The sequence below is a fragment of the Monodon monoceros genome, unplaced genomic scaffold (genome assembly GCF_005190385.1).
Source record: "Monodon monoceros isolate NGI ecotype Baffin Bay Population unplaced genomic scaffold, NGI_Narwhal_1 Super_Scaffold_12, whole genome shotgun sequence".
NCBI lineage: Eukaryota > Metazoa > Chordata > Mammalia > Artiodactyla > Monodontidae > Monodon > Monodon monoceros.
This window is the reverse complement of record NW_021703768.1, coordinates 127,660,092-127,687,330: the sequence shown is the minus strand read 5'-3', so window position 1 is coordinate 127,687,330 and position 27,239 is coordinate 127,660,092. Positions and strand designations below refer to the sequence as shown.

General features: G+C 50.6%; 1 protein-coding gene across 1 annotated transcript; it reads left to right on the top strand.

Annotated features, from left to right (window-relative positions):
- Window positions 1-1,600: 1,600 nt before the first annotated feature.
- SPARC (secreted protein acidic and cysteine rich) lies at window positions 1,601-24,654 on the top strand. The gene is made up of 10 exons (XM_029216586.1): window positions 1,601-1,696; window positions 12,003-12,072; window positions 13,567-13,629; window positions 14,229-14,316; window positions 15,732-15,853; window positions 17,690-17,810; window positions 19,563-19,696; window positions 20,580-20,728; window positions 22,794-22,942; window positions 23,428-24,654. The coding sequence occupies exons 2-10, from the start codon at window positions 12,016-12,018 to the stop codon at window positions 23,454-23,456; spliced, it is 912 nt and encodes a 303-aa protein (XP_029072419.1). The 5' UTR covers window positions 1,601-1,696; window positions 12,003-12,015; the 3' UTR covers window positions 23,457-24,654.
- The last annotated feature ends 2,585 nt before the right edge of the window (window positions 24,655-27,239 follow it).

Genomic DNA, 27,239 nt, shown 5'->3' with positions numbered 1-27,239 from the left:
AGACCTGAAGGGTGAAAAAACTCCAGGTACACACAATCAGATGGAGGAAGTTTCCCGGCGGGGGTAAGAGCAAGTGCAAAGATCTTGGGGTGGGAATAACGTTGTGGTTGTTGAGGAAATGAAAGGAAGCCAGTGTGGCTGGAGTAGAGTAAAAAAGGAAGAGAGGGCTTCCCTGGTGGTGCAGTGGTTGAGAGTCCGCCTGCCGATGCAGGGGACACGGGTTCGTGCCCCGGTTCGGGACGATCCCACATGCCGCGGAGCGGCTGGGCCCGTGAGCCATGGCTGCTGAGCCTGCGCGTCTGGAGCCTGTGCTCCGCAACGGGAGAGGCCGCAACAGTGAGAGGCCCGCGTACCGGAAAAAAAAAAAAAAAAAAGGAAGAGAGTGGCAGCAGGAGAGGATGGCCAAGGAGGTGGAGGCCATATTGTATAGAAGTTTATGAGAACGTTCTCTGCCTTCTCCCTTTCCATGTTATTCAAACCCAGTTCATGCTTTGAGAGCCACCTATTCCAGGAAGCCTTCTCTGTCTGCTCCAACTCAGAGATCCTGCCACTCTGAACCCCTGGGGATAAACCTCAGAGTCTGTACTCCTCATGTGAGTGGGTGGATGCCTAAGGCATGCCCTCTCAGCAAGATTCAAAGCTCCTTGAGGACAAGGACCAGATATTAATTCTTATACTTCTCAAAGTGCTAGGCCTGCACTCATAAATATTCATACACTCATCAATATTCTCATAAATATTCAACTGAGACCTGTTGCACCGAGAAGCTCATACAGCCTGAGTGAACCAAGCTGAATGTAGACTCAGCCTGCCTACCTCACTTCTAGCCACGTGATCTTGAGCACGTAACTCAGTCTCTTTGCGCCTCTGTTTCCTGATTAGTAAAATAGGCATAATAACAATACCTATGAAAATTCTAAGTCCTCAGTAAACCTTGGCCATTGTTACCTCTGTGATTGTAGTCGATATCATCAATTACCTTATTTGTTCTACACTGATGACATAGATCCCCCAGCTAGAAAGCTAACCCCTTCTGTGTCCATTGCTGGTGCAGCTAGAGTTTGAGTGGCTATTTTTAGACCATATCCCGAATCAGCAGCGATGACGCATCAATGGCAGCTTCTTTAGTCTGTACAGAGGCGAGTCCTAGCCTTGCCTCTGTCACAGATACAACCCCCTCCAATTGCTCTGCCCTCCTCAGCACTGACTGATGTTAGGGAGGCTCTTGTAAAGATCACTGGTCATACAATCAAGACCCTTGGGCCTGGCTCTGCCCCTGGGAACCTGGGGTGATCCCTTGCCTCTCCAGGCCTCAGTTCCCCTCTGAACAAGGAGGAGGCTGTTCTAGGTGATTCCTGCCGCCCCTTCTAGCCCTGGCGCACCGCTCCGTCTGTCTGTTTAGGCAACGGCTCCAGAACCCATGTGGCAGGCGGGGGTAGGGGAGGTGGGCCGTCCTGACCCACAAGGAGAGGAAGAAAGAAATGGAAGACAGAGACAGCTTTGGCTGTGGGGAGAAGGGGAGGGGGAGGGAGGGGAAGGAGGAGACACAGGAGGAGGAGGGACCACGGGGTGGAGGGCGAGACCCAGCCCAGAGCTCCGAGTGGTTTCCTGTTACCAGGCTCTAAACCCCTCACATTCCTGCAGACCTTCAGACTGCCCGGTGCTCTCGCCTGCTGCCTTTCTGCCTGCCACTGAGGTATGCACGACCCCTGCCCTGCCTGTCCCTTCTCTAGTCCCATAACCCCTGCACTCTGGTTCACTCCTCAACTTTATGTACAGGGGAGGGGAAGCTATGCTGGGAGGTCTCTTGGATCAGAGACAGGGATGTGCATCTCCTTTGGGCTCCATCATTGCTCCCCTTAAGGGACCACGGACTTGCTGCCTGCTGCTTTTCAGGATAACTTGGTCTCCCTTTTGGGTTCGCGGAAAATAATCAGACTGTCTTTGAGGGAGTCTTTTCTCTCTGTCTCTCTCTGTGTCCGTCTCTCTGGTTTCAGAGGCTGCCTTTACAAATGCGGCAGCCTCTTCCTTTCCTGGGAATCTGATCTGGGCACAGCTGCAAGAGGGGCCGGCCAGCAGCAGAGTCTGCCCTGCTTCCCATTCCAGAAGAAGAAACTTCCTAGACTTGGCTCTTGGTCAGGGGCTCTGTTTTCCAAAAGAGACTTTGCCTGAATGATACATTGATCTCTGGAAGGCAAAGGGGTAGTCTTCATTTTTAATCAGCACCTCTGGGAAGGCTCCTGTTTCCCTGGAATTTCTCCCCTCTCAAACCCCGTCCTCCAACACACACACACACACACACACACACACACACACACACACACTCACATACACTCACACACACACACTCTCACACACACACACTGATTCCGGTGCCATTCACCCTGAAATAGCACTATCAGACCGTCAGTCTTATCCTGGGTTCCCTGGGGTGTAAACACAGGAAATGGTCAGCAGTAGCCCTCTGTGTATCTAGATCTGAAGACCCCAGACATCTGATATGGTCCAGCTGAGGCACTGGGTCTGATGGGAGGCTGGGTGGGGGGATGCGCTGTAAAGAGTGGAAGGGAGGAGGAAAGGTGGAGAGGGTTCCAGGGCAACCTTCTCACACCTTGCTATGAGAAGCTCAAACTCTACACAGGCTGGTGTTAGGTCTTCTTCGGTCTATGGCTCCACTGGCTGGTTGAGAAGTGGACTTCCTGAGTCCCTGAGGACACCAAGAGAAAAGGGGGCATTAGGGGAGGCATGTCTTCTAGGAAGCCCACTCTGCCCCAAAAGGAACAGAGAGGCACACATTTTCCTCCGGAAAATTCTATTCTATGCAGAACACATAGAGGAAGTGTTTTCTCTGCGGTTAAACTTCTATACACCCCAAGTGCGGACAGTAGGGTGAGAAGCACATCAGAAGCAAGGTGGCAGACCGAAGGTACACATTTTATGTGTGATCTTAGGTAAGTGTCTCCTCTGGACTTAGTCTCCCTGTCTGTGAAGTAAGAGGGGTGGACTTGATTGATGGTCTTTGGGGTGCCCGTCGTCCTCTGAAACTTTCAAAGGAAGGTCTCTTAAACCAGAATCCACGGACTAGCTTTTGAATAGGCTTAAAGGCACCTGCAAACCCCTTAAATTTGTATATACAGTAGTGTGTGTGTGAGAGACAGAGACAGAAAGAGGCAGAGACAGCAGCAGTGTAGAAGAGGATGTTCACAGCCTTCGGTCTTAACATATTCTCAAATGGATGCTGACCCTCCAGGTAGCCAGAGGGCATGATGTGGAAGATGGAGTGGGTGGGTACTGGAAGCAAAGGTGTATTTGCAGGAGGATGAAAAACTTTGAAACGGGAGTGGTTGGGGGAAGAGAGAGTTAACTCAGCCGTCAGCTGCCACATCGACAAAGCCTGGAGCGGAGGGAGGGAGGGTGGGGAGGAAGGGGGTGGTGCTTGGGGAAGGAATCAACTTTTGAAACTTTTTCCAAGTCCCACCCACCAAAAGGCTCTACTTTGCTATGACTCACTCTATGAGGAATGCGAGTTGCCACGGCAACCTTTTTTTCAGGGTCTCTGCCTGCTGGCTGGGGACTCTAGAAACACTTAGAACATCAGGCTCAGTCTGAATGTCCCCCACTCCACTCTGTCCCCAAACACCAGGACAGCAAACTCTAGGTCCTGCCCTTCTGATCTCCCAGCACCCCAGGGCAGCTGTGAGGCTGTGATATGCTTCCCGCTTCCTAGACAGGCAACTTGAAGACCTGAGTTTCAATTCCACCTCTGCCTCAAAGGTGCCATTTGACCTTGAACTAATGGCTTCTCCTTTCTGAGCCCCAGGTTCCTCTTTGGTTAAAAAGCAATAACAGCACCACCTCAGAGGGATACTGTGTGGACAAAACAGGGTGATGCACAGCGAAGCACTTGCTACACTGTGGCCCTCCCACTTAATCAGATGGGTTTTTAGAACTGATGAATTTATGGCACCCAAGAGTTGAAAGCATCCCCAGCTTTTTTGTCTGGCAGCTTCATCATCTTGGGGTTTGGATATAACTTCCCTTTACTAAAAGTGCCGACAGGCACATGTAAACGAAATAAATATTGTTCAAATTCTTTTGATTTGGGCATCTTCTTGAGTATTTCCCAAGAGTGTTGTACCCTCCGGTGTGGAAAGAGCACTGGCCAAGGCAATGGCAGAGGTGGATCCTAATTCACAGTGAGTGACATTTGGAAAGACACTTCCCCTCTCTGGACCTCAGTTTCCCAATCTATTAAATGGGGAGTGTAACTAGATGGTCTCCAGGTACCCTTCCAGCTCTGAAGTCCTGTGAACCTAAATGCCAGGTGCTGCTTTCATTAGAAGGAATAGTTGGGCTACATTTTTAACACCTCCTGGCCCCCTAGTTGAAAAGGAAACAAGAGAGGATGGGCTAGGGGGTCTTGGGTTACATAACAGTCCTGCTAAAATCTTTATCCATCTCTAGAGACTTGTCAACCAATAGCATGGCTGGGGTTTGCTATTCACAAGAGCAGTCTTCCTTGCTGAAAATAAGCTATAAATAGAAAAGGATGGTGGAGGAAAGAGCTGAGGATGTGAGGTAAACAGGGAAACATTTTATTTTTGAGGTTATTTAGATAGGTAGCTATGTGTGCAGAGATAAAAAACCCACGAGGATACCAAATATATAAACATTGATTTCACCAACAGGCACCCACTGGCATAGCTAAAAATAAATGTCTCAATACATGAGCAGACACAGAAGGTCATGCACTCAAAGCTCTCCCTGACTCCCAGACAAGGTCCAGGTGTCCATTTTGATGCATATGCAAACTCTGACTCTCACCAACACAGGCTGAAACCGACAGATGCCGAGTCAAGTAGACATGCACAGAGTCGCACACACAGCTTCACGCAGAGGTCCTCAGGGCCATCGGTCACTCATACAGATACACAGCTGCTGTTTGTAGCCACACACGGATGTGCACAGCCAGATCTAACTATAGGCCATGGCAGGGAGACAGACTCCTGACCGCCTGTTACATATTACAGACAGAAATTGAGACTCAGGAAGGGAGAATAACTCACTTAAGGTCACACAGCAAACTGTTGCCTGAGCCACACTTTCAGACGTCTGGAAACATCCAGATGTTCAATGCGTGTTCTGTTCGTTTCATCTGAGCAGGTTGGCATCCTCCATACCCTCCTCCCTCTAGAGGCAATGAGCCCCGCGAATAATAAGTGACGAGCAGGACTTCTTTCTCTCCTTCGCTGGCCTGCCATGGCCTAAGCCAGCCCGCATGGCTTTGTCATCAGGGCAGCAGGATGTGGCTAAGGGGCGGCTGCTCATTTGCTTCCTGCTGGCTCCCTCCCTAACCTCCTTTAAAGGAGGAAAGGGAAGGCTGGAGCTGAGTTTTCAGCCAACCCTGGGGATGAAAGAAATTACTTTTTCTCTACAGCACAGAGCCTGGGTCCTGACCCCAACCCTGAACTCAGGGACAGCTGGGCTGTGCAGGCCCAAGGCCAGCAATCAGTAACTTGATAGAATTATTTAGAAAAACAGCCTCCTTCTCACCCAGAAGATGTCTTAGACGGGAAATTAACTCTGCCCTCACTCATCAAGCTATAGAGCTTGATATCTATAGGGAAAATACAAATGGAAATAGCAACTCTCTCCAGAGCTGGGTTCTTTCAGAAACTTGGTATTAACCCATCTCATCTGTGGATCCTTCTGGGCCATCTTGTGTTGGTCATAGCCTTAGGATCCTGACTTGATCAGATGAAAAAATAAAAACGCAAACATCTGGATGTTTCTGAACATCTGGGAAGTTTAGCTTGCCATACGACCTCGAGTGAATTATTTTCCCTTTCTGATCCTCGGTTTCCCTATCTCTAAAATCAGAAGCATGGCAAAGAGATTTCCCATGGCTTGACAATGCCAGTCCATTGGTAGCAGCTGCTAGAAGAACTGTGTTCAGGATTTGAATGCCACTCTGGACTTTAGAGGAAAAGGTCGTATGATTGATTAGTAATGTCTGCCACATGCACAGGAGGGGCAGGTAGAGGCATATATGCCACAGATTTGCTATCTTTAGGATGTGACAGCCTGGACACTTTGATGTTATTTTTCATCCCCTTCATTGTGGTCACCCAGGTGCAGCAGTGGACCCTAGGGGGAGCCAAGAAGGAGAGCCTGAAGCTCCACCCTGGGGCCTCTCCTAACCATGGTGAAACGTGGCATCTCAGATGTGTTTATAGAACCTCAGTCAGATTGATTCTAGTCTCACACTCTGGGGCTGCTTCTGAGTTGCCTCTGAACCTTTTCAAAGCTAGGCTTGAGCACCCATAATACCCTAAAAGTTTCCCTTAGCTTCTTCCCTTCCAGCAAGAAATGTTAGAAGTGGAAGCAGGGAGTCAAGGGGCAAGTTGGGAAAGGTGGTATTCTGAAAGATTTCTCCTTCAGTTGACTCAGAATGTCAGGGCTGAAAGGAACCTTAGGGACCCCCTGGCCCCAAGGGCTTCAAACTCTGTTCATGAAAGAACCTAGAGGCATTCCAAGGTGTCTCAGGGGGTGTCCAAGTGTACAGGATTTCCAGCCCCCATCTCAACACTGCTTTCACCTGCTTTTTTTTTTTTTATTTCAAGCTAATTCATTGAATAGATAATAGTACATTCATATGTTCAAAAAATGCAAGAGGCTCTTAGCTGTTTCAGATCTGGACTTTTGCAGAAGACTTCATTGAGAGAAAGAGCTCCTGGCTTGTATGTTGAATACACTGGTCTAAAAGATACCCCTCATTGTGCAGATGAGTGGCGCTAGGTGAGGTCCAGGGAGTAGAGGAGCCTACCCTAATCTGCATGGTGAGCTGGGAGCAACATGGCCAAGACTCGAACCCAGGACCCGACTTCCACATCACCTCTGACTGGCTGCGTCTGCTCCCCCGGGGTGTGAGTGCCCATGTGGCTACACTGGCCGTGATGGTGCCTCTCTGGCCTGGCTCAGCCCTCCTTCTGAGTCCCAGCTCCCGGGCGGGCCTGGCTCACTCACGGGGTTCCTTTATTAGCCTCTACACTTGTTTTCCTCTCTTTGGGCTTGTTTACCAGGAACATGTGTTTTTTTGGAACCCTTGTTTGCAAGCCAAAGAGTGGAAGCAAGACGCCTGGTTTGCGTCAGCAGCTCAACTGAGAGGGCAGCCTGGGGCCAGCTCTGTCACTGTGCCCACTGGGGGCTGGGCTGGTGTGCCTGAGACCAAGAGGAGCAATGTCTCCTTTCTCCACCCCAACACCTTTTCTCCCTGGGCCACAGACAAAGAGCTGGTATTCTTGCCCTGGATTTTCAAGGGGGGTGGAGATTCTGGGATCTTTGGATTTTAAGATGCTCTTCCATTGCTAACCTCTTGTATTCTCTCGGGCAAATCACCCATGAGCCTTTCAAGGTAGGTGTGTTATTTGCATTTTACAGACGGAGACATGAATTGAGGCCCAGAAAGGGAAAGTCACTTTCTGAAGGTCACACAAATGCTAAGTGGCAGAGCCAAGATTTGAACCTGTATATTCTATCTCCAGAGCCCCTGGGCTTACCTTTCTGCCATACTGCCTCTATAAAACTTGATAACCACCCTGTTTCATATGGTAGCCACTAGCCACATGTGGCTACACAGATTTAATTAAAATGAAATACAGTGAAAACTTCAGCCCTTCATTTACACTAGCAACATTTCAAGTATTCAATAACCACTGGAGGCCAGTAGCTACCATATTGGACAATGCAGATATAGAATATTTTCATCATCTCAGAAAGTTCTATTAGACTGCATTGCTTCATAAAATCTTCTACTCAAATCAGATTTGATGACTGCATCTCAGATTCTGTGTTTCATGTTCTTAGGGGTCTATGATTCTAAGACCCACGATCTAAAATTTTATGATTCTGAGATTTCCCCCAGTTCTGACGTTCAGGGACTTTTCAGTGTCCAGCGAGAGCCCAAAGGAGGCCCGTTATATTTTGAGGGAGATGAACTGGGGGCGCTGGCTGTACTTTTCCATCCCCAGAGAAGTGACCTCAGCTTCGGGTCCTGCTGGCAGCCAAGGACAGGTTTTCAGCCATCTCCAGAGCAAATAAAGGCAAAAGGAAGGGACTGGCTGTACAGAACAGGAGGCAGGACAGGCGGCGGGGTGGGAGTGAGCGGTGTCTGCATCTGATGACCACTGAGCCAAGGGAAACACACCTCCTGCCCCCCTCATCCCCCCCCCCCCCCCCAGGCTCCTTTCCTTCCCTGTAACTTGGGCCAGTTCGCAGCCCAACTGGGCCCCCTTCAGGTGAGCACCTAGGGAGGGAGCTGCCACAAAGGGAAACAGTGTGTGAGGTGGAGGGCATGCCAGTGGCAGAGGGGGGCAGCCTGGGTCCTCATTCAGCCCTGCCGCTAGCTCCCTGGGGCTCTGGGCAGGTTTATTCCCCGGCTCCGGCTCCAGCTCCGGGCCTCAGCCTTCTCTCCTGTGTTAGAAGGCAGAAAGACATGCCTTCAGCCCCCAATGGGATGCCGGATTATGAAGACATTTTGAAAAGGATAAACACAGGTGTCATTACAAACTAAAGCGATACAAAGAAGGGAGTTTTCATTTAAAATTGCTCATTTATACAAAAGTATTTTTATTTTCCCTGGGCACGCCAGACCTAGGTTTGATTGGCAAAGGATGGGTGCACAGCTGATAATTTCTGGATGCTGGGGTTTGACCCTGTGTTCTGACCTTGCTGGCGTTACTGATGCACCCCCTTAGCTTTGCAGGATGGGTGCCTTGCCTCTTCGGCCAGTGATGGTTTACAGAACCTCCAAGAGGGAGGTCATAGGTATGCAGGGAGTATGGTCGCGCATCCGAGAGCAGTCCAGCTGCCCCCCTTCCCTCCCATCCCATCACCTGGAGGGAGAGGGTTCTGGGACTGGTGAGGTAGCACTGGGCACTGGGCAAAACCTCAAATTTGGAGAATAACTCCTCCTCCAAGATTTCGTGTCCTTTTCTTAACATTCTCACTTTCCGCTTTTCTCTCCCACCCCACTCCCATCTCCGAGCATGACCCCTGTGAGGCCCAAACCAACGCCATGGGAAGGGAGTTTGTCAGCTTGAAAGGGGCCTGAATGTTGCGTGACTTTCTCCCTCTCAACTTCAGACTCCTCATTGTGACAGCAGGACTCAGAGCCCTCCCATGCCTGCCGGTGTGTCAGAGGCTCCAAGCGGACAGAGTACTATATGTGAGGCCTTTAGAAACTATAAAGTACTGTAAGATGTAGAATTATTTTTCTCTTCCAGCTGCAGCACCAAGGATGGGGGTGGCAGAAAGGGTCAGTGTGCCCCTGGGAAAGAGCGCAGGTGGTGAGGCAGGACAGACAGAAGAGCTGACCCACAAACCCTTCCCTGGTCAAAGAGAAGGAGCGGTTCCTCTGCTCATATGAAGGACACAGACTCTGGAGACATCAGTCTTCCTGGCTCTCCAACCTGAAGCTTATTGCATTTCCAGTCCTAGTTGGGCTGTTTCTCTAACGATATGTCTTCTCTGCAATTGGAGCCCAGACGAGATGACTTTTTTTGTTCCTGCTACGAGTCTCACTTTGACCCTTCAACTTCAAACAATCTCAGACAAGCCCTTCATTCATGCTTTCTCTCCTGTTCCCTTCGTCCAAAGCCACATGCGGGAGTTGCTTTGCTTGTATCTTCCAAATGTGGAAGGAAGAAGGGAGATTTTTCCACCTCAAGGCTTGCGGGCAGAGGGGGGAAGAAAAGCATACAGCTGTGTGAGGGGAGGAACGTTCCCAAAACTGCCTGGAAGGGGAAGACTGGATTCCTCTGGGAGCTGGGGACATCGTGAAGCAAAGCCAAGCTCCCAGGTTGATTTCTTTAAATTTCTGTTGGTTTTATTTCTTGTATACTCTATGAAATAGTGAGGTTTAGTGTCTATTTCAGTCCAATAAGGGACCATTATGAAGTCTGCCCTTCCCCTGTCTGTTTCCCCAAATACCATAATCCAAGTTAAAATGGAGGATATCAGAGGGGAGGATGTATGCCTAGACCAGCACATGCTGTGACAGTTTAAGGGCATCTTAAGGGCCCAGGCTACCACCGCAGTGTTCACCTAGTCTAACCCTCTCAACAGAAGGGGGAACCAAGGTCTAGAGAGGATGAAGGATTGAACCAATACACCAGGTTAGTATTTCGACAGAATCAGAATCCCTGGTATTTAGTTCCAAGCCAAGTGTTTCTTCCACGATGCCAGGGTACCTCCCACCAAGGTGCTTGGTCAGTTGAGAAGTCTTGGGAGGAACTAGGGATAATGGGACTGATATGGAAGTTTTGGGGGACAAACGAGGGAAGATACGGTTGTTGCTCACCTTGGCTAAAAGCTGCTTGGGGGCAGAGGGAGCATGCTTGCCCTGTGTGGCCACAGAAGGACCATCAGAGTAGACCAGGAGAAGCTTGAGGGAGGCAAATTGAACAGTATAAGGAAGACCTTTCTAAAGCCATTTGGAAACGGAAGTCCATTCAGTTAGAACAAGAAACGAAATGTCCCCACCATAGTTCCTCAGTTAGGGATGGCATTTTGGCAGTGAACCATCAGAGGAGATTCTGTTCCAAGATGCCTTCCAGTCATGAGATTGTTAGAGTCGAGAGCTCAGCATCTAGAGGAAGGTCACAGCAGTGACCAGGGCAGGAGAATTTTCTAGATCTCAGCTAACATCCTTTAACTGTGAAGGGGAAAGGGAAGGTACCATGCAACATATGTAAGCATTTGGATATTAGTTCCCACACAGGATCCAGAGAAGTGCCATCCTCCTGGGTAAATGGAGGAAAGTATGGCCACAAGTTCCACTGGCCACACTCAAAAACTATTGTTCTTTGTTTAGAATGTAGATCTCATTGTCTCAAATTGGCAAGAGGTTGCTGCCCATTAGCTTCTCTTATTAGAGATGGGAACGAAGCAGAAGGAAGAGGAGGGGAGGAGGAGAGTTTGGGGTATAGGAAGAAAACAATCCTAGAACACCAGGGATCGAAGGGACCCTTGAACATGATCTGGTTCAGCATTGCCCAGACTTGACGAATTAGCCAATCACCTTTGTCGAATCACTTTTTAAAAACTTAAATAAATGTATTGAGGGGACTTCCCTGATGGTGCAGTGGTTAAGAATCCGCCTGCCAATGCAGGGTACACGGGTTCGAGCCCTGGTCCAGGAAGATCCCACATGCCGCGAAGCAACTAAGCCCGTGCGCCACAACTACCGAGCCGGCACTCTAGAGCCCGCGAGCCACAACTACTGAGCCTGTGAGCCACAACTACTGAAGCCCGCACACCTAGAGGCCGTGCTCCTCAACAAGAGAAGCCACTGCAATGAGAAGCCCGCGCACCGCAACCAAGAGTAGCCCCCGCTCACTCCAACTAGAGAAAGCTCGCGTGCAGCAAGGAAGACCCAACCAACCAAAAATAAAAATAAATAAATAAATTTAATAATAATAATAAATAAATGTATTGAGAAAGGAGACTTAAGACCACTACCATAAATGGAAAAATCTGTGTACCTTTGTCATAAATAGAAGGAAACTGTAAAACTAAACACAAAGGAGACAAAACAAACTTATTGAATTCCAGCTGAATGTAGTTTCCTGTGGAGGCTCTGAGCCAGAGGCGTACTCTCGGTTCAAAAAGGATGAGTGTTAGGTGTTAAAGACACATTAGCACCGAACTGAGACTCTCATATAATCAGGATTGAAAGAGAAATGAGTAGAAGCAACTTACTCCCGTGTCTTTCACTATCCTTTAACATGGACCACCTAAAATTACCTTGCATATCACAGGAATTCAGCGTCAAGAACTCTCCATCAAGAATCCTCCCCCATGGGGACTTCCCTGGCGGTCCAGTGGTCAATACTCCGCGCATCCAATGCAGGGGGTGCGAGTTCGATCCCTGGTCAGGGAACTAAGATCCCAAAAAAGAAACCTCCCCCTCACTGAACTCTCCATCTCTCTCCTCCCCACAGGGTTCCTAGCACCATGAGGGCCTGGATCTTCTTCCTCCTTTGCCTGGCCGGGTGGGCCTTGGCAGCCCCTGTAAGTACCTAAAGGTCACATCTGTTTGGTCTTACCTGCCACCACCAGCCCAGGGGCATCGAATCTGCCAGCCCTAGATGCTCAGAAGGGACAGAGACTTCCCCATCATGATTTAACTGTCTAATTTAAAACAAAAAATTTTTTTTCTTTAATAAGCTCCGAAGAAAAAGTGAATGAGGACCATTGGGTGGAGATTCCAGAGAAGAGAGATTTCCATGTAACATGAAGATGCACTTTTTAACAATCAGAGCTTCCCAGAAAGGGACTAGAATTGCTTTAGAAGGAAGTGACCTGTTTGTCATATGAGGAATTCTAGCAGAGGGCAGGGGATACTGATGGGGATGATGCTAGAAGGGATTCAAGCCACAGAGAGAGGACTGGGTTAGTTTCTGAATCAATGAGGGCTACTTGGTTGCAAGCAACAGACTCCAATCTGACTAAATTAGGAGGGAAAAGGATATAGGGGTAGATTATAAAATCCAAGGCCTTGGGGAGAACTAGAAAAGGGCAGCTCTGGGATCTGGGAGGTAAGATCTAATGGATGGTCATGGAGGTAAGATCTAATGGACGGTCATGGAAGTGTTGCCATTTGAATGTCTCTACTCTGACAGTTTTCACATCTTGAGAAAATGTGCCAACAAGATTAAAAAAATTCAAGGAGAGCCAATCTAGTTGAGCTTGGGTCCTGGGCCTGCTTCTTGGCCAAGGGACTGTGAGGCACCTTGACTGACAGGCCCTCCAAGAATCGCATGGAGAGGGAAGGCAGTGGTCATCCAATGCTACGCTGGAAGCTGTGACCAGAAGACAGAGGAAGAAACGTGAAGTGGGCAAAGATTTTCACCTATGATTCCCTCACCCTCTCTTCACTAGAAGGTGTGATGATGGTAGACGCTGGCAATCCTGATCAGGCAGTGAGATTTTGGCAAAAGATCTGGCAAGTTAGCATCACTTTTAGAAGAAGCCCCAGCCAGCCAGGCACCTCAAAGTCATACGCTATCTTGCTGCTTCTAACTCCAAGTTGACTCCAAGAAGGAATCGCCAAATAATAATAATAATGATGATGATATCATGGTTGTGGGGAAGATAATGACCTCTGTTAAAATTCAGTGTTCATCCCCTCTGGGTCTCAGTTTTCCCATCTGTACGATGAAGGGAGTTGGTCTGCATTAGCGGTTTTCACACTTCATGGGAGCCTAAGCGGCGGAAATGTTTTTCCAAGCCAAATCTTAGATAGAAGCTCCAGATATAACTATAAAGGCAGGTGCTCCAGAGCCCCACAGGGCCCCCGTGTTTGGCTTCTCCTGTGCCTCATCCCTGCTCACAGAGGTCCCTGAGGGGCTCTGCTCATTGGAGACCCCCAAGTGCACAGCCTTGGGGGTCTCCAACGAGCCACTCTCCTAACTCCCCAGCTTTAGAGGTCCAGGCCGAGGCACTTCAGCAGTGAAGCTGGCCTTGGCCCTGACCTCTCCAAACCCCATTTTCACTTCCCAACAGCAACAGGAAGCCCTGCCTGATGAGACGGAGGTGGTCGAGGAAACCGTGGCTGAGGTATCCGAGGTAGGTGGGGAGGGACCCCAGACCTGCGGCCCCTCTTTGCCCACATCTGCTCCCTGAGAAAGCCAAACAGGTGCTGTGGGTCTCCTGCTGGAACGGGCGCAGCACAGATGTAAATCCTGTGTATCCCCCAATCCTGACACACTCCTGAATGCTCCCCAAACCTTCCATGGAACCTAACAGTTGGGAGCTATGATTTTGAATTTTGTTTACTTTTTAAGCTGTGGGACATTTTTTCGTAGATGATCGCCCACGGTCTTCCCCATATGTCAAACAGATGAAAGAGGAGCTGCTCTGGTGTGGCTGGAAGGGTGGAGAGCTTGGCACCCCCTCTTGCTCTGACCCCCCTGGTGGCCTCTGAGGCATCTCCATAGAGCTCTGGGGCCCTAGAGGCACAGCGGCCTGTAAGATTCAGTCTCACTTCTGGACCTGGCAATTGTGCTCTCTGTGACCTGGGCCCAGTGCCCCTCTCCAGCTTGTCTCTCCCCATCCCTTTGTGGGTACCTGAGGCTCCAGGCAAGCCCCCTCCAGGCTTTGCCCCTTCCTTGCAGGTCTGGGATGGGGGTAGGGCCATTTGACTCATTCCTCCCCCTCCACCCCAGGTACCTGTGGGAACCAACCCCGTCCAGGTGGAAGTAGGAGAATTTGATGAAGGTGCTGAGGAAGCCGAGGAGGAGGTGGTGGCTGAAAGTAGGTCCCTTCCCCGTGTCTGGTCACATGAAGGCTCTGCCCTCTGCCACCTGGGCCTAAAGCGTGGGCCCAGCGTGCATGAAGTTCCTTCCCAAGGAAATGCAGGGTGGGGTCCTCGCTGCAGGATGGGCCGTGGAGGAGAAACTGCCTTGACTGAAAGGTTGGGATTATTTTCTGGAATCTGGAAAGATCTATTTATAGCCAGGCCTTGAGTGTCAGGAAGGGAAGTTCTCAAACTGCAAATGGCCTTCTCCCCTTATAGCCCTTTACTGTAATTCCAAAGTTGGGTTTCACATTCCCACTGAGGTCCCCATTCCCATCTGGTCACTCGATGGCCCCAGAAGCTTTCACACTCGTGAGCTTATTTGATTTTCACACAGCCGTGGGGAAATAAGGCCTGGAAACCTGACACAACTCATATAAGCCTACCCGTGGAGTTAGCGCCAGGGCCACAGCAATGACCCAGGGCCTCTGGCTCCCACCCACAGTGCCAGCATTCCCATCCCACACAGTGGAGATGCTCCGTACCCCAGGGGCTAATAGCACAGACTCTGGAGGCGAACCAAACAAGGCTTGCCTCCAAACCGCCGCCTCTTTCTGCGATGCCCTCCGACAGCCTGCGAAGCTTCTCTGAGCCCAGCTTCCGCATGTCTTACTTGGGGAAGGGTGAAGATGGTAGATCCTTGCCCCAGGGCTGTCAGAGGATTATGAGATAAAGCAGAAGCGCCCTTGGCCCAGGGCCTAGCAGGGCAGGCATCCAACAAAGGATGACTATGATACCCCCAGCCAAGCACCAGGAGGAAAAGGCTAGACGGGCTCGCATCCTGAGGGCACAGAATATTCTCATTGGAGCAGAGGGGCGTCTACTGAGTCACGTTCCTTCCCCTCCACGCCCCTCATCCAGTGTTTACCAGACACAGGCAGGCTCTATTGTTCAGTGTGGGCCTTGGGGCTCTGCTCCCTTTTCCGCTACAGCCGCTCAAGTCTGTTTTGTTGGGCCTCACAGCTCCCTGGCTCCGTGACAACAGCTGACTTTCCAAGTCATTCTAGAAAGTCTATTCTAAAATCCCAAAATGCCTTGCGATGACTGATCCACCAACAGCTGAGGACACAATGGTTGCTTCCATCCTTGGGGGAGCTATATGGCACCTGGCGCTACTGGGTCCCAGACGGAGCCCCCAGCCCCCCAAGTGTGCCTGGCCCTGACCTCAGACTGAGTCTCTAATCCCCAAACTGAGCCAACTGCTCCCCTACATGCCGATTGCTGGGTTCAGCAGAAGAGAAGGGAGGACACAGGGCTGCTCAAAGCCCGAGTGGGGGCCACAGCCTAGGACTTCTGTCCAAGGATCCACTGTGGGGTAGGGTGGACGTGCTAGCCCGGGTGATGCTAACCGGGTGCCCTTGCGCTCTACCAGACCCCTGCCAGAACCACCACTGCAAACATGGCAAGGTGTGCGAGCTGGACGAGAACAACACCCCCATGTGCGTGTGCCAGGACCCTACCAGCTGCCCTGCCCCCATTGGCGAATTTGAGAAGGTGAGGCCTGAGGGACAGGGGCAGGGCGGGGGGCTGGGGTCCTCAGAACACAGAGCATCTGCCCAGAACACTGCTGGCTTGGTGGTCCCACGGGGCAGCTCCAGTCTCAGAAGTCCCCTCGCTAGGTGTATTCACAGCAAGTGAGTCAGAGGGGAGGCTCTTCCCACCACTGGACTCTCCAGCAACCACCAGGAATTGACGTGGCGCCACCAGCTTCCAGCTCTGCTCAGACTCCAGAGGGAATACATCAACACCGCCAGGCACCGAGATAGGGGCTTTCTATATGTGGGAGCAGCTTGGCAAAGCATCAGGTCCAAAAATGTGCATTCTGGGTCAGACTGAAGGCTGACATCAAACCCCATCTCCACCACTTGTTAATGTGGGATCTTAGCTATGTTCCACTCCAAGTTTTCTCACCTCTAAAAATGGGACAGAAATAGACTTTATCTCATAGGGCTATTGTGGGGATTTGTCAGATAATGTCTGGTACTTAGTAAGTTCTCAATATGTGCTATTTTTAAAAAATCTTTCAAACCTGTTCATTATACCTCCAGTAGGACTCAACCATCCATCCATCCATCTATCCATCCATCCATCCATCCATCCATCCATCCAAGTAAATACTTATGGAGCACCCATGCATGTCAACCATTGTGCTAGTGGTAACCTAACTCAGGGCAACAAATCGAGTACCAGTATCATTCCCACAACCTCCCACCTGGCTTCTCCATCTTCAATCTCTCCCCAGTACAGCTTATTCTCTGGGCTCCAAATTTTAGCATCTTTGTCAACTCTCCCCTCCTCGTCACCCCTTCACCCCCTACTGCACCGGTCACCAATGCCCATCAGTTCTCCCTCTGCAGTGATATATAAGCAATAAGCGTGTGCAGGGTGTTCAACGCAAGGCTCCCCTCCTCCTGACACAGCCACTTACTCTGCCACTGCCTTTGTTCAGCCCACGGCATCTCTGCTCCGCCACCCCCTCATGCAGAGATTCGCTAGGAGGACCAACATAACTCAGCATACAGTTGCACTCACCACTAAGACTTAAGGGTATGTAGCTGGATGAAAAGGGAACAAGATACAGGCAGAGTGTGGAGGAATCCATGCACGGTCTTGCTTACTCTTCCCCCTGCCATGAGGGGGTCTCACAGAACCCACTCTTTCCCCAGCTACAAAGATGAGATGTAGCCACATGTGAGCAAGGCTTCTGCCCAAGAAAGCCCTTTAGAGACTCAGCACCCAACGTTTAATTGAGGGCTAGTCACACAGACATCCTCTCCCTAGCATGTACCCAAAGTCCAGACTCCAAGCAGGAAAACAGATGTTCAGCATGAACCATATTATTTGTACAAGCAATCTAGGCACAGTGAGCCACTTTCATCATTGTGGACAGTTTTCTAACAGTGCAGGGAATTGTTTACCAGCCACGTTTTCAGACTCCAGCCAAGGGCCAACCTCATAAGCACGCCTTTCTAAGGATAACAATCCCAGGCCTGCTGTATTAACTCTTCTGCACACCCTGCGCTTTACCCATCCTCACCTTCAATTCATCCTTTCCGTATCTCCCAGGTTTGCTTTCCCATGTCTCAGCCCTGACTCAGCCATACCACAGCTCAGAGACCAGCAGTGGCTCTCAGCATGGGCTGAACATTGGCCTGGGAGCCCAAAGAGTAGATTCTTGTCCGGGCTCCACCACTAACTCACTGTATGACCCTGGGCTAATCACGTTCCTTGCCTGGCCTTCAGTGTCCCCATCTCTGAAATGGGCAAGGATGGCGGTACCAGCGAAGGGCTCTGGGAATGAATGTGACGCCCTCTATGCTTCGCCGCCAGGTGTGCAGCAATGACAACAAGACCTTCGACTCTTCCTGCCACTTCTTTGCCACCAAGTGCACACTGGAGGGCACCAAGAAGGGCCACAAACTCCACCTGGACTACATCGGGCCTTGCAAATGTGAGTCTCTCCTCGGACCCCGCCAAGCCTCCCATCTCAGGGAGAAGGCACTGAACTGGCACGGATGCTGGCTCTGCCACTCCTGTGCTGTGTGATCTTGGGCAAATCTCTTCCCCTCCCTGAGCCTCAGGGTTCCCACTTACAAAATGAGATGATTGTCTACGAATAGGTATCTGCATTCAGGACATGTCCAGGGAAGAACTGAGCAATTGTGGGAGCACAAGATCAGGGAGGATCTCTCACTAGCATCCAAGACAGCTCATTCCTTTCCTGTAAAGATGAGGAAGTTCTTCTATAGGGCTAACCACAATCTTTCCTGCTTCAACATGTGAAGCAAAAGTGATGTTCTACCTGGGCCTATAAAGTGTTTTAAAACTACTTGAATTTGAATGCTTTAAAATTGGGGCAAGGCTGTCAGTTCCCCTTAGGCCCTGTTACTCAATATTGTCATATCCTTGGCCATTTTACTCCATTACATTCCTGTCTGCCCGCATAAGACATATGATTCACCACCTTCTTCTAGAAACCTGGGAGCCAGGTGTTTGGCGAAAGGGATGCCAGGGTGTCCTCTGGCCCTTTGTTAGTGATCCCAGGTGCAGTCTCAGCTGGCCGAGGCTTCTGCTTCACCGTGGCTGCCTCCCTATCATCTGAAACACCCAAGGCCACCTCTGCTCCCCTCCAAGACAACATCCACGTGGTGTGTCTGGTACATCCTGGCACCAGATGACACTGGGGAGGGCCCCTCACCTGCCTCAGGTGTGCAGCGTGCAGAAAGGTGGAGGAGGGGGAATGAGGTTCTCCTGTGGTCAGCCCTGCTCTCCCAGTTATGGGGCCCAGGGTGTGAAATGAGAAGGCACAGCCTGGAGAAGGAAGGCAGGGGGAGGAATGCTGGTAGGAATTCCTGGGCAGTGAGACTGACACACGTGCTGAGAGGCTCTCCCGTCCTCTGGGGCGTATCACTCACTCCCTCCAACGCCTAGCATCTCCAACCCAGATCTTCTCTTCCATTCCCCAGCTGCTGGTGAAGAAGGTTGTGGCCCTAATCACAGAGGGGGCTTTCCATAGGTGAAAGGATGAGGGAAGGATGGACCCCTAGGCCCTCAGGCACCCACATGCTCTGGTGCTGGATGAGGCTCTGACAGTGAGGCCTTAGTCAAGCCCCTTCTCTCCACACGGACCTCTAATAAGTCCAACAAGAGGGTGGACTTGGATGAAATCTCCAGGTCTGACATTCTGGGATCCTAGGTTCCAAAGACCAGGATGGAATCGTATTGCTAAGAATGTTCTGGTGATCAAGCATACCTGAAACCCCACCCCAGCTAAGCGGGGCCTATGGGTGGATGCTATTCCTCAGTATCCCAGCTTCAAACACCTCTCAAGAGTCAACATCATCATCGAGGGTCCTGGCCTCTGTTTTCAGGGCGCAACACCCAGAAAAATGCAAGAGCCATTGGAGGGAACCATTTCCTTCCGCAGATCAGATGAAGGTCAAGGGGACAGCAGATGTGCCCTTTGCACTTGCCCATTTGCAGAGTATTCTTCCCCCCACACAATCTCTTTTGTTCAAAAGGTGTGAAGACACTGTGGCCCAGAGAGGCTGAGCCCTGTGCTTCAATCAAGGTCGCCGACTGAAGCTTCTTGCTGGAGGAGGGCGTGGGGCGTGGGGCGGGGAGAGGCGCCCAGCCAGCATGCTGGCCCTCAGGCAGGGAGAATCAGGGTCTGTGCTGACCATGCTTGTGTGTTGGACCCTAGACATCGCTCCCTGCCTGGACTCTGAGCTGACTGAATTCCCCCTGCGCATGCGGGACTGGCTCAAGAACGTCCTGGTCACGCTGTACGAGAGGGATCAGGACAACAACCTTCTGACCGAGAAGCAGAAGCTACGAGTGAGTGTGGTACCTTTCCATCCTGTCCCAGGGCACCTGAGCTGGACACCTCCTGGCCCCAGGCTGGCTGCGATCCACAGACCCACTCCTAGATCTAGATCCCCAAGTGTAAGCCCACATCCCCACTCCAACGAGTGCCTGTATTCTGGGCGCTAGGACACAGACTCCTCCTTGCTGCCTTTGAAGGCTCCTAGAGTACATTCACACCTTAAAGGCTCTGAGGAGTCCTGGAACAAAAAGACCTGCTGGGCTTCCCCGGTGGCGCAGTGGTTGAGAGTCCGCCTGCCGATGCAGGGGACACGGGTTCGTGCCCTGGTCCGGGAAGATCCCACATGCCGCGGAGCGGCTGGGCCCGTGAGCCATGGCCGCTGAGCCTGCGCGTCCGGAGCCTGTGCTCCGCAGCGGGAGAGGCCACAACAGTGAGAAGCCCGTGTACTGTAAAAAAAAAAAAAAAAAAGACCTGCTCACTTTGTCTCCATAAGAGATATAAATAACTTTATTCCTTTTTCCTTCTGAGTCTATGGATCTTAAACTTTAATGGACATACCAAGCACTAAGAGTACTGATAAATGCAGCTTCCTGGGCCCCGCCTCAGGCCCACTGAATCAGTGTCTCTGTGAAGTGAGCCCCAGGAACCTGCATCTGAACATACTCCCCAGTCATTCTGGTGTGGCAGCCCTATGGAGAGCCCTTTGAGATTGCCCCAGGCCTTCATTTTTGTGGTCGAGATGCTGGTACCCATCTACGCCACTTCCTTTCCTCATTTTGAACCGTGGCCTTGGCTGGTGTCTGCCAGCTCTGGCCCCCTGTCAGAGGCGGGAGGGGCCTTGACTGGTCTGGACAGCCTCCCCGGACTCTGTCCCATGCGTCTCTGCCCCCACAGGTGAAGAAGATCCACGAGAATGAGAAGCGCCTGGAAGCCGGGGACCACCCCGTGGAGCTGCTAGCCCGGGACTTTGAGAAGAACTACAACATGTACATCTTCCCTGTGCACTGGCAGTTCGGGCAGCTGGACCAGCACCCCATCGATGGGTAAGACCCCAGGCCCTCCGGATCCCGGGGAGCTGCTCTGGCTTGGCTCTGGAGTGGACAGTCGTGGGTCAGCGCTGCTAGGTGCACTAGATGCGGTCAGAAAACCTCCCAGCGGCCTCTGCTGCTCCCAGCCCTAGAGCCCACGGTTTGCCTAAGGGCTGTGGCAGGAAGGGACAGGTGTAGGAGGAAGGATGCAGGACCAGGAGGGAAGAAAGCCATGAGACACTCCCTCCTGCCAGAAGAGGCAGAAGCCATTGGAACTGAAAAGCCATCCTTCACCCGGTGAGTGTTGGCCTGGGGTATCCATTCACGGAGGGAGAGCGAGCTAGGAAGGAACGCCAGACTCCTCGGGGTGGTAGAGCCAAGGTGGGGCAGCCTGTGTGCTCACGGTCCTTCAGCAAGACCCTGAGACCCAGCCCTAACAGGGCAAACCGGCCCTGGACGTTCTTAGGAAATTCACAGAGCCAGCCCCATCCCCAAGGCAAGCCCTTGGTTTGATCACAATGAGTTAGGAAGTGCTGTGTAACTGCCCTGCAGGATAGGCAGGGAGTTGGTCAGTGAACAAACACTGACTGAGTGTCTATTACACGCCCAGCACGATTCTAGGCAGGGGATTGAACAGTAATCGGAGCTGACATGGCCCTTGCCCCCATGGAGCTCACACTCTGGGTGATGATCAGTTTTTTCCCAATCGAAGGAAAAAGTAAAGAAGCCTCCTGGAAGTTGCAGGTGGAAGCTGGCGCACCTGCAGCTGAGCAGGGGTGGTCACCCTCACTACCGCCTTCCGGCCTTCTTTTGCTGTGTGTTCTTGGAGCAGCACAAAAAGGAAGGCCACCCTGCTTGCACGCTGTGCCCAGGGATGCTCCCCTCGGGGAAGCTCACCGCTCCCTCCTGGTCCAGCCCCTGTGCCTGGACTTTGCCCACCCTGTGGGTGATCCCTGGGGCCTGGGGTCTCCTGAGCACTGGGAAACTCCCTGCTGCTTCTCTCCCAGGCTCTTTCCGTGGCTGGGATCCATCTGAGTCATACTGTGGTGGGGAGGGCAGAAGTCAGGGGACATCTGGAGCTCAGGCCGAGCGAGGAAGGGGCCAGGAGGGAGGCTTCTGGATGGAGCTGCAAGGACTGTGAGTCTGGGAAAGCGCTTCAGCCTGGGTCAGGGGATCCATCCTTCCCCTCTCCTTGTCCCAGAGCTGCCTGGTGACCTTGCTTGAGTCCCCGCCCCTCTCTGGGGCTCAGTTTTCTCACTGGTATACAATGAAGCGGGGGAGGGTTCAGTTCAAACATTGTGTGATTCCTTCCATGAGTTGGGTGGGGCAGGAGGGCCTGGGGTTCAGAGAGATAAGTGGAGTCAAGTTGTAGTCCCTTGGGGAAGAGTGTTTTCAGGACAACGAATTGAGGGCTCTGGGGAACAAGGAAAAAAAATCATACATATGCTCTGGAGTCCAGGCCAGCTGGAAGGACAGTGGGAGAGAAATCAAAAGGCCTCCTTCTCACACATGACACAGTGTACAAACGATAAAGTTGCATCCACCCTCCCTGCCAATCCCAGTCTCTTCCCACGCTCCTCCCCGGAAGTCAGCACTTCCTTCATTTTGATGCATCTCTTTTTAGCCTCTTTAATGTGCATTTGCAGCTGTAAAAATGTGTGTCCACAGAAAACATGCATCGTTGTTCCATACCAGATTTTGATCTACCAATAGCAGAAATGCTGAATATTTTCAGTTTAAGTTTCTGTGCCCTCAACTCTTAGCCAGTTAGGAAACCAGTGCACCAAGAGACCTGTGTTATGAACCCACGGACATCAGAACGGAAAGGGCCCTTAGACATTATGGTCAACTCCTCCCCCTTTGAGGGAGGGGCAAACCGAGGCTCAGGGTGGGGCAGGGCTGTGCTCTCAGAAACACAGCAGGTCAGTGGCAGAGCTGGGGGGAGACCCAGGATTCTGGCTTCTCATCTTGCATTGAGCATCCTTTGGCCCCGAGGGGCAGGCTCCCTGCCCCTGGCTCCCCATGCAGGGGTGTGGGGCTTTCTCAAGCTCTCAGGCTCTCCCCACCTCATCCCCTGCAGGTACCTGTCTCACACCGAGCTAGCCCCACTGCGTGCGCCCCTCATCCCCATGGAGCACTGCACCACCCGCTTTTTCGAGACCTGTGACCTGGACAAGGACAAGTACATCGCCCTGGACGAGTGGGCCGGCTGCTTCGGCATCAAGGAGAGTGAGTGTCTGAGCAAAGGGGCCGCCGTCCTCTCCCTCCCTCTTCGCTGCCCTCTCTGCCGTCTGCGTGTCTGTCCTCTCTGCCCATCTCTGCTCTCTGTACCTCATTAACTTCTGTCTGCTCTCCCTGCCTGGGTGGGCCTTGCTCTCTCAGGCGGCTTCCTGATCCTTCTCTGTCCATCCATCGGTGTCTCCTTCTCTCTCCCTTCCTCGAGCATCAGCTCTCACTCTGTGTCTAGCACTACTTTGGGAACTGACAGGCACCTAGAGAGGAGACAGGGAGTGTAACTTGGCAGTGGGTGTAAGTGACAAGGACCAGCCAGGGAGGGGGAGACCAAAGTTCACAGTCATAGGCTCCCTGGTTGACCTTGGACGGGTCACCTGGCCCCTGGTCCCGGGGATGGGTGGTATCCGCCAACTCTCTGGGAAGCACATCTCCATCAACACCAACCTCCAAGTCTAACGCTGCTTCTTCTTGCTTTACAGGGGACATCGACAAGGATCTCGTGATCTAAAGCCACGTCTCCACCTGCAGAACCAGATTCTTTCTCTTTGACCTTCCCCCTCCTGTTTTCCCCAATGTTTAAAATGTTTGGATGGTTTGTTGTTCTGCCTGGGGTCAAGGTGCTAATATAGACTTAAATGAATACATTAACGGTGCTAAACATGGAAATTTTAACCCAAGTCATGACATTCTTAGCTGTAACTCAGCTATCACGGCCTCTTACTCATCTACTAACAGTACCACTTTTGTCTTAACGTTTGCACCTCTGCCCATCGTCTTAGTGGCATATAGGTGGAAATTTTGATCTGTTCAAGTCTGCCTTCAACACACGTTGCATCTTTAGATTTTCTACTTTTCTGTTTGAAACTAATACTCACTGTATCAGACTTTGTGTTAATTTTATTTCAGGGTATTGGCTGCCAGGGGGGTCATCCCTACGTGGCCTGAAGGTGGGCAAAGGGAAGTAATAGACATGTGACGTTGGCAAGGATGTTTCTGGGGCTAGAGGATCAGTGGTGGGGAAAACCTGCAGAACCCACCAGCCAGAACCGCAGATAAGAAATCTTGTTTGCCCGGGGCTATAACTGAGAGAAAGAACCCAAGACTGTGTTCTGGGAATACATAAACTCTCACGTAAACCCGGTTCCTCACCATTCTCCACCCCCCTCACTTTTCAGTGCTGTTTCTTTTCATATTAGGCTGTTTGTTCAAACTTTTCAGAGCCGTGGACCATCAGTTCTCTAGAATCCACCACACCTCTGGGGGACAGATCACCACATTGTACAGGGCTGCTCCCCTCTGAACTGTCTTTGGGAGATGCAGGAGTAGGAGGGTGTTTCAGCCAGAAAGGCCAAAATCAAGAAGAGAGGCTGAGAATGTTGGAAAACAGAAAAAGTGCAGTTGGTGAATTGGTTTTGTTCAGGGTTTTTTTTTGTTTTTTTCCTCTTTTCTCACATCTGGATGGCTGTCATGAGGGATCTTTCCTTTGGTTGCTAGCACATTCCTCCTCTTCTCCCCCACCCCTCTCTTTTCTATTAATCAAAAGAAACTTCAAAGTCAATGGGATGGTCGGATCTCACAGGCCGAGAACTCGTTCACCTCCAAGCATTTCATGAAAAAGCTGCTTCTTATTAATCATGTAAACTCTCACCACGATGTGAAGAGTTTGACAAATCTTTCAAAATAAAAAGTACTGACTTAGAAACCGCCTTCCTGAGTGATTTTGCATGTGTCTTAGTGACCTCATTTCCCTGACACGCCAACACATGGACATTCGTGTCCATACACAACTGTACAAATGCAAAGTTTTGCAAACACACTTGTGCTTTTGTACACACACATGCACACACACACACAGGCTTGCTTATACACAGGGAATGCATGGTGCTTATAAGCACAGATTTAGCTTACTCTTAATTTTATGACCTGGGGGCTGACCTTTTTCATGACTACACTTCATTATCAGAGCACCAGGCTAAGCAACTCTCTCCCTTCACTAACCACTCACTCATTCATCCATCCATCCATTCAATAAATGTTTATGACATACCTCCTCTGGACAGATCCCATTCCAGGTGCTATGGGCACAAATGTGGCAAAGCAGACAAAGCATCTGTTCTTCTGGCTTTTACAGTCTAATATGGAATGGGTTAAAAAATGTACAAATAAATATAAATTACAAGGTGTGATAGGTACACTGAAGGGAGAGTATAAGAAACCAGGAGTGTGTGTCACAGGAGGACGCAGGATTATTCTAGAGTCCCACTCTCCCGCATGGTAGCTACGACCCATGCATGGCTATTGAGATTTAAATTTAAATTCATTAAAATTTAAAACTGAGTCCCTCAGTCACTCTAGAAACTTTTCAAGCGCTTAATAGCAATACGTGGCTAGTGGTTACCCTACTGAACAGGTAGATCCAGAACATTTTCATCAATACAGAAGGTTCTATTGGACAAAGCTGTTCTAGGGCTTCCTTAAGAAAACTTGAGCTGAGTCACAGAGGAAGAGAAGGAATGAAGCGTTTGGAGAGGCAGAGGTGAGAGAGGGGAGCGGTCGGGGAGAGGGCATTCCAGGCAGGGGGAACAGCACAGGCAAAGGTCTTGAGGGGATGGGGCGTACTATGAGTCCCACGCCAGTGTGGCTGGTGTGCAAAATGAGGGCTTATCCCGGATGAAACTGAGGAGGTGGGCAGAGGCCAGACCCTGCAGTCTGGTAGGTCATGATATGGAGTTTGGATTTTATTTTTTTGTTTGCAATGGGAAATTGTTGGAGGGTTTTAAACCAGAGAAAGAGAGAGACAAGATTAGATTGCCTTTAAAAAGAACACTCTGGTTCTGGAAAGATAACGGCATCATAAGTCCACAGAGCACATTTCGAAGCTCTTTTGTGCCCGCCACGCCGGTGTGATATTTCAGGCTGGTGTTCCGAGGCACCGCTTCGAGACGGAGAAACAGTTCCAGGAAGTGTGCTCCGTTGCAATGCCAAGCCTAGAGTTGGTTTATTCCTCTCTTATTTTAAATTATTTTCAAACTACTAACGTAATACAAACTCATTTAAAAAAATCATAAAACTCATCTCATAAACTTGTATTCTGGTGTTCTGTTTTCACACCAGAAGGAGGAGAGACTGGCCATTTGAGGAACTCAAGACCAGCACTAGTCTCATGATCTCTGGGAACCTAGGCAGGGACTGATAGCGTAAATTTCGGGAACGGCTCATTCATTCATTCGATGACGTTTACCAGATGCCTGCACTATGCTAGGCATGTTCTGTGTTCTCATGAGTACGCTCGGGCACGGCCCCTGCTGCCCTGGAGCTTTCATTCTGGCTAAGCAGACAATGCACAAGTCAGACCATTTTGGGTAGAAACACGTGCTGTAAGGGAAATAAAGCAAAGAGCTCTGATGGAACATGGCTTGGATGGGTTGTTCCTTTGGGTAGGGAGGGAGATGTGATGTGACATTTTTCCCTGAGACTGTAGGATGCAGTCCTTGTGCCTTGGTCAGCCTGGGGCAGATCACCCGTGCAACACACAGCACCCACTATCATGACAGCTCTGCCACCAACTTACTCACAGATGAGGAAACTGAGGTTCAGGGAGATTGAGTGACTTGACCATGTGATGAGGCAATGAAAAATGGGGGGAACTGGAATCCAGAGCTTTCTCCCTCATATCTGGATGCCTCCCTCTAGGGAGCTTCTCAGTTTTCAAGGGAAAGGCAGCATCAGAGAGAGGCAAGGAGCATGAATCAGCCTGGGGCCCTGGGAGGACAGGGTGGGGCTTCACTGCCTGCTGGCTGCAGCAACACTATTAGCTGAGTTGAGAGGGGCCCTCAGAATCCGTAAAGGCAGTGTTTTCACATTCTCCTTCTATCTGTGCTTCTCCTCCCTTTAAGTCAAATCTCTTAACCAAAAACAAACCAAAACAAAAACTTACCATTTAAAAGAAATTATCTCATTACCTTGGGTGGAAAACCAGTATCATTTACCATAGACATAAACCTTAAAGATAAATTTTTAAAAATACAGTGGAAAAAAATGTCACCCAATTATGAATGTCCCCTGTGCTTGAAGGATGCTCTGTTTCTTGTCAAAAGAAGAAATCTGAGAGACTTTCTCTTTGATAATCAAATGGTCCAGAAGAGAACTGAATTACACTTAATTCAATGTTAATTCATGCCAAGTCTGTAAGTCTCCTAAAATCGTCTCCTGCTCCGAAGTGGTGGGTATCTCTCCCTTTGAGCAATTCCTCTTTTCCTTGAAGGGGGTATGGGTCCCTTGGAGATCATCT

Coding starts and splice junctions, on each gene's coding strand:
- SPARC (XM_029216586.1), top strand. CDS start 12,016: ATGAGGGCCTGGATCTTCTTCCTCCTTTGCCTGGCCGGGTGGGCCTTG. Junction 13,630..14,228: donor CCGTGGCTGAGGTATCCGAG/GTAGGTGGGGAG, acceptor CCTCCACCCCAG/GTACCTGTGGGAACCAACCC. Junction 15,854..17,689: donor CCATTGGCGAATTTGAGAAG/GTGAGGCCTGAG, acceptor CTTCGCCGCCAG/GTGTGCAGCAATGACAACAA.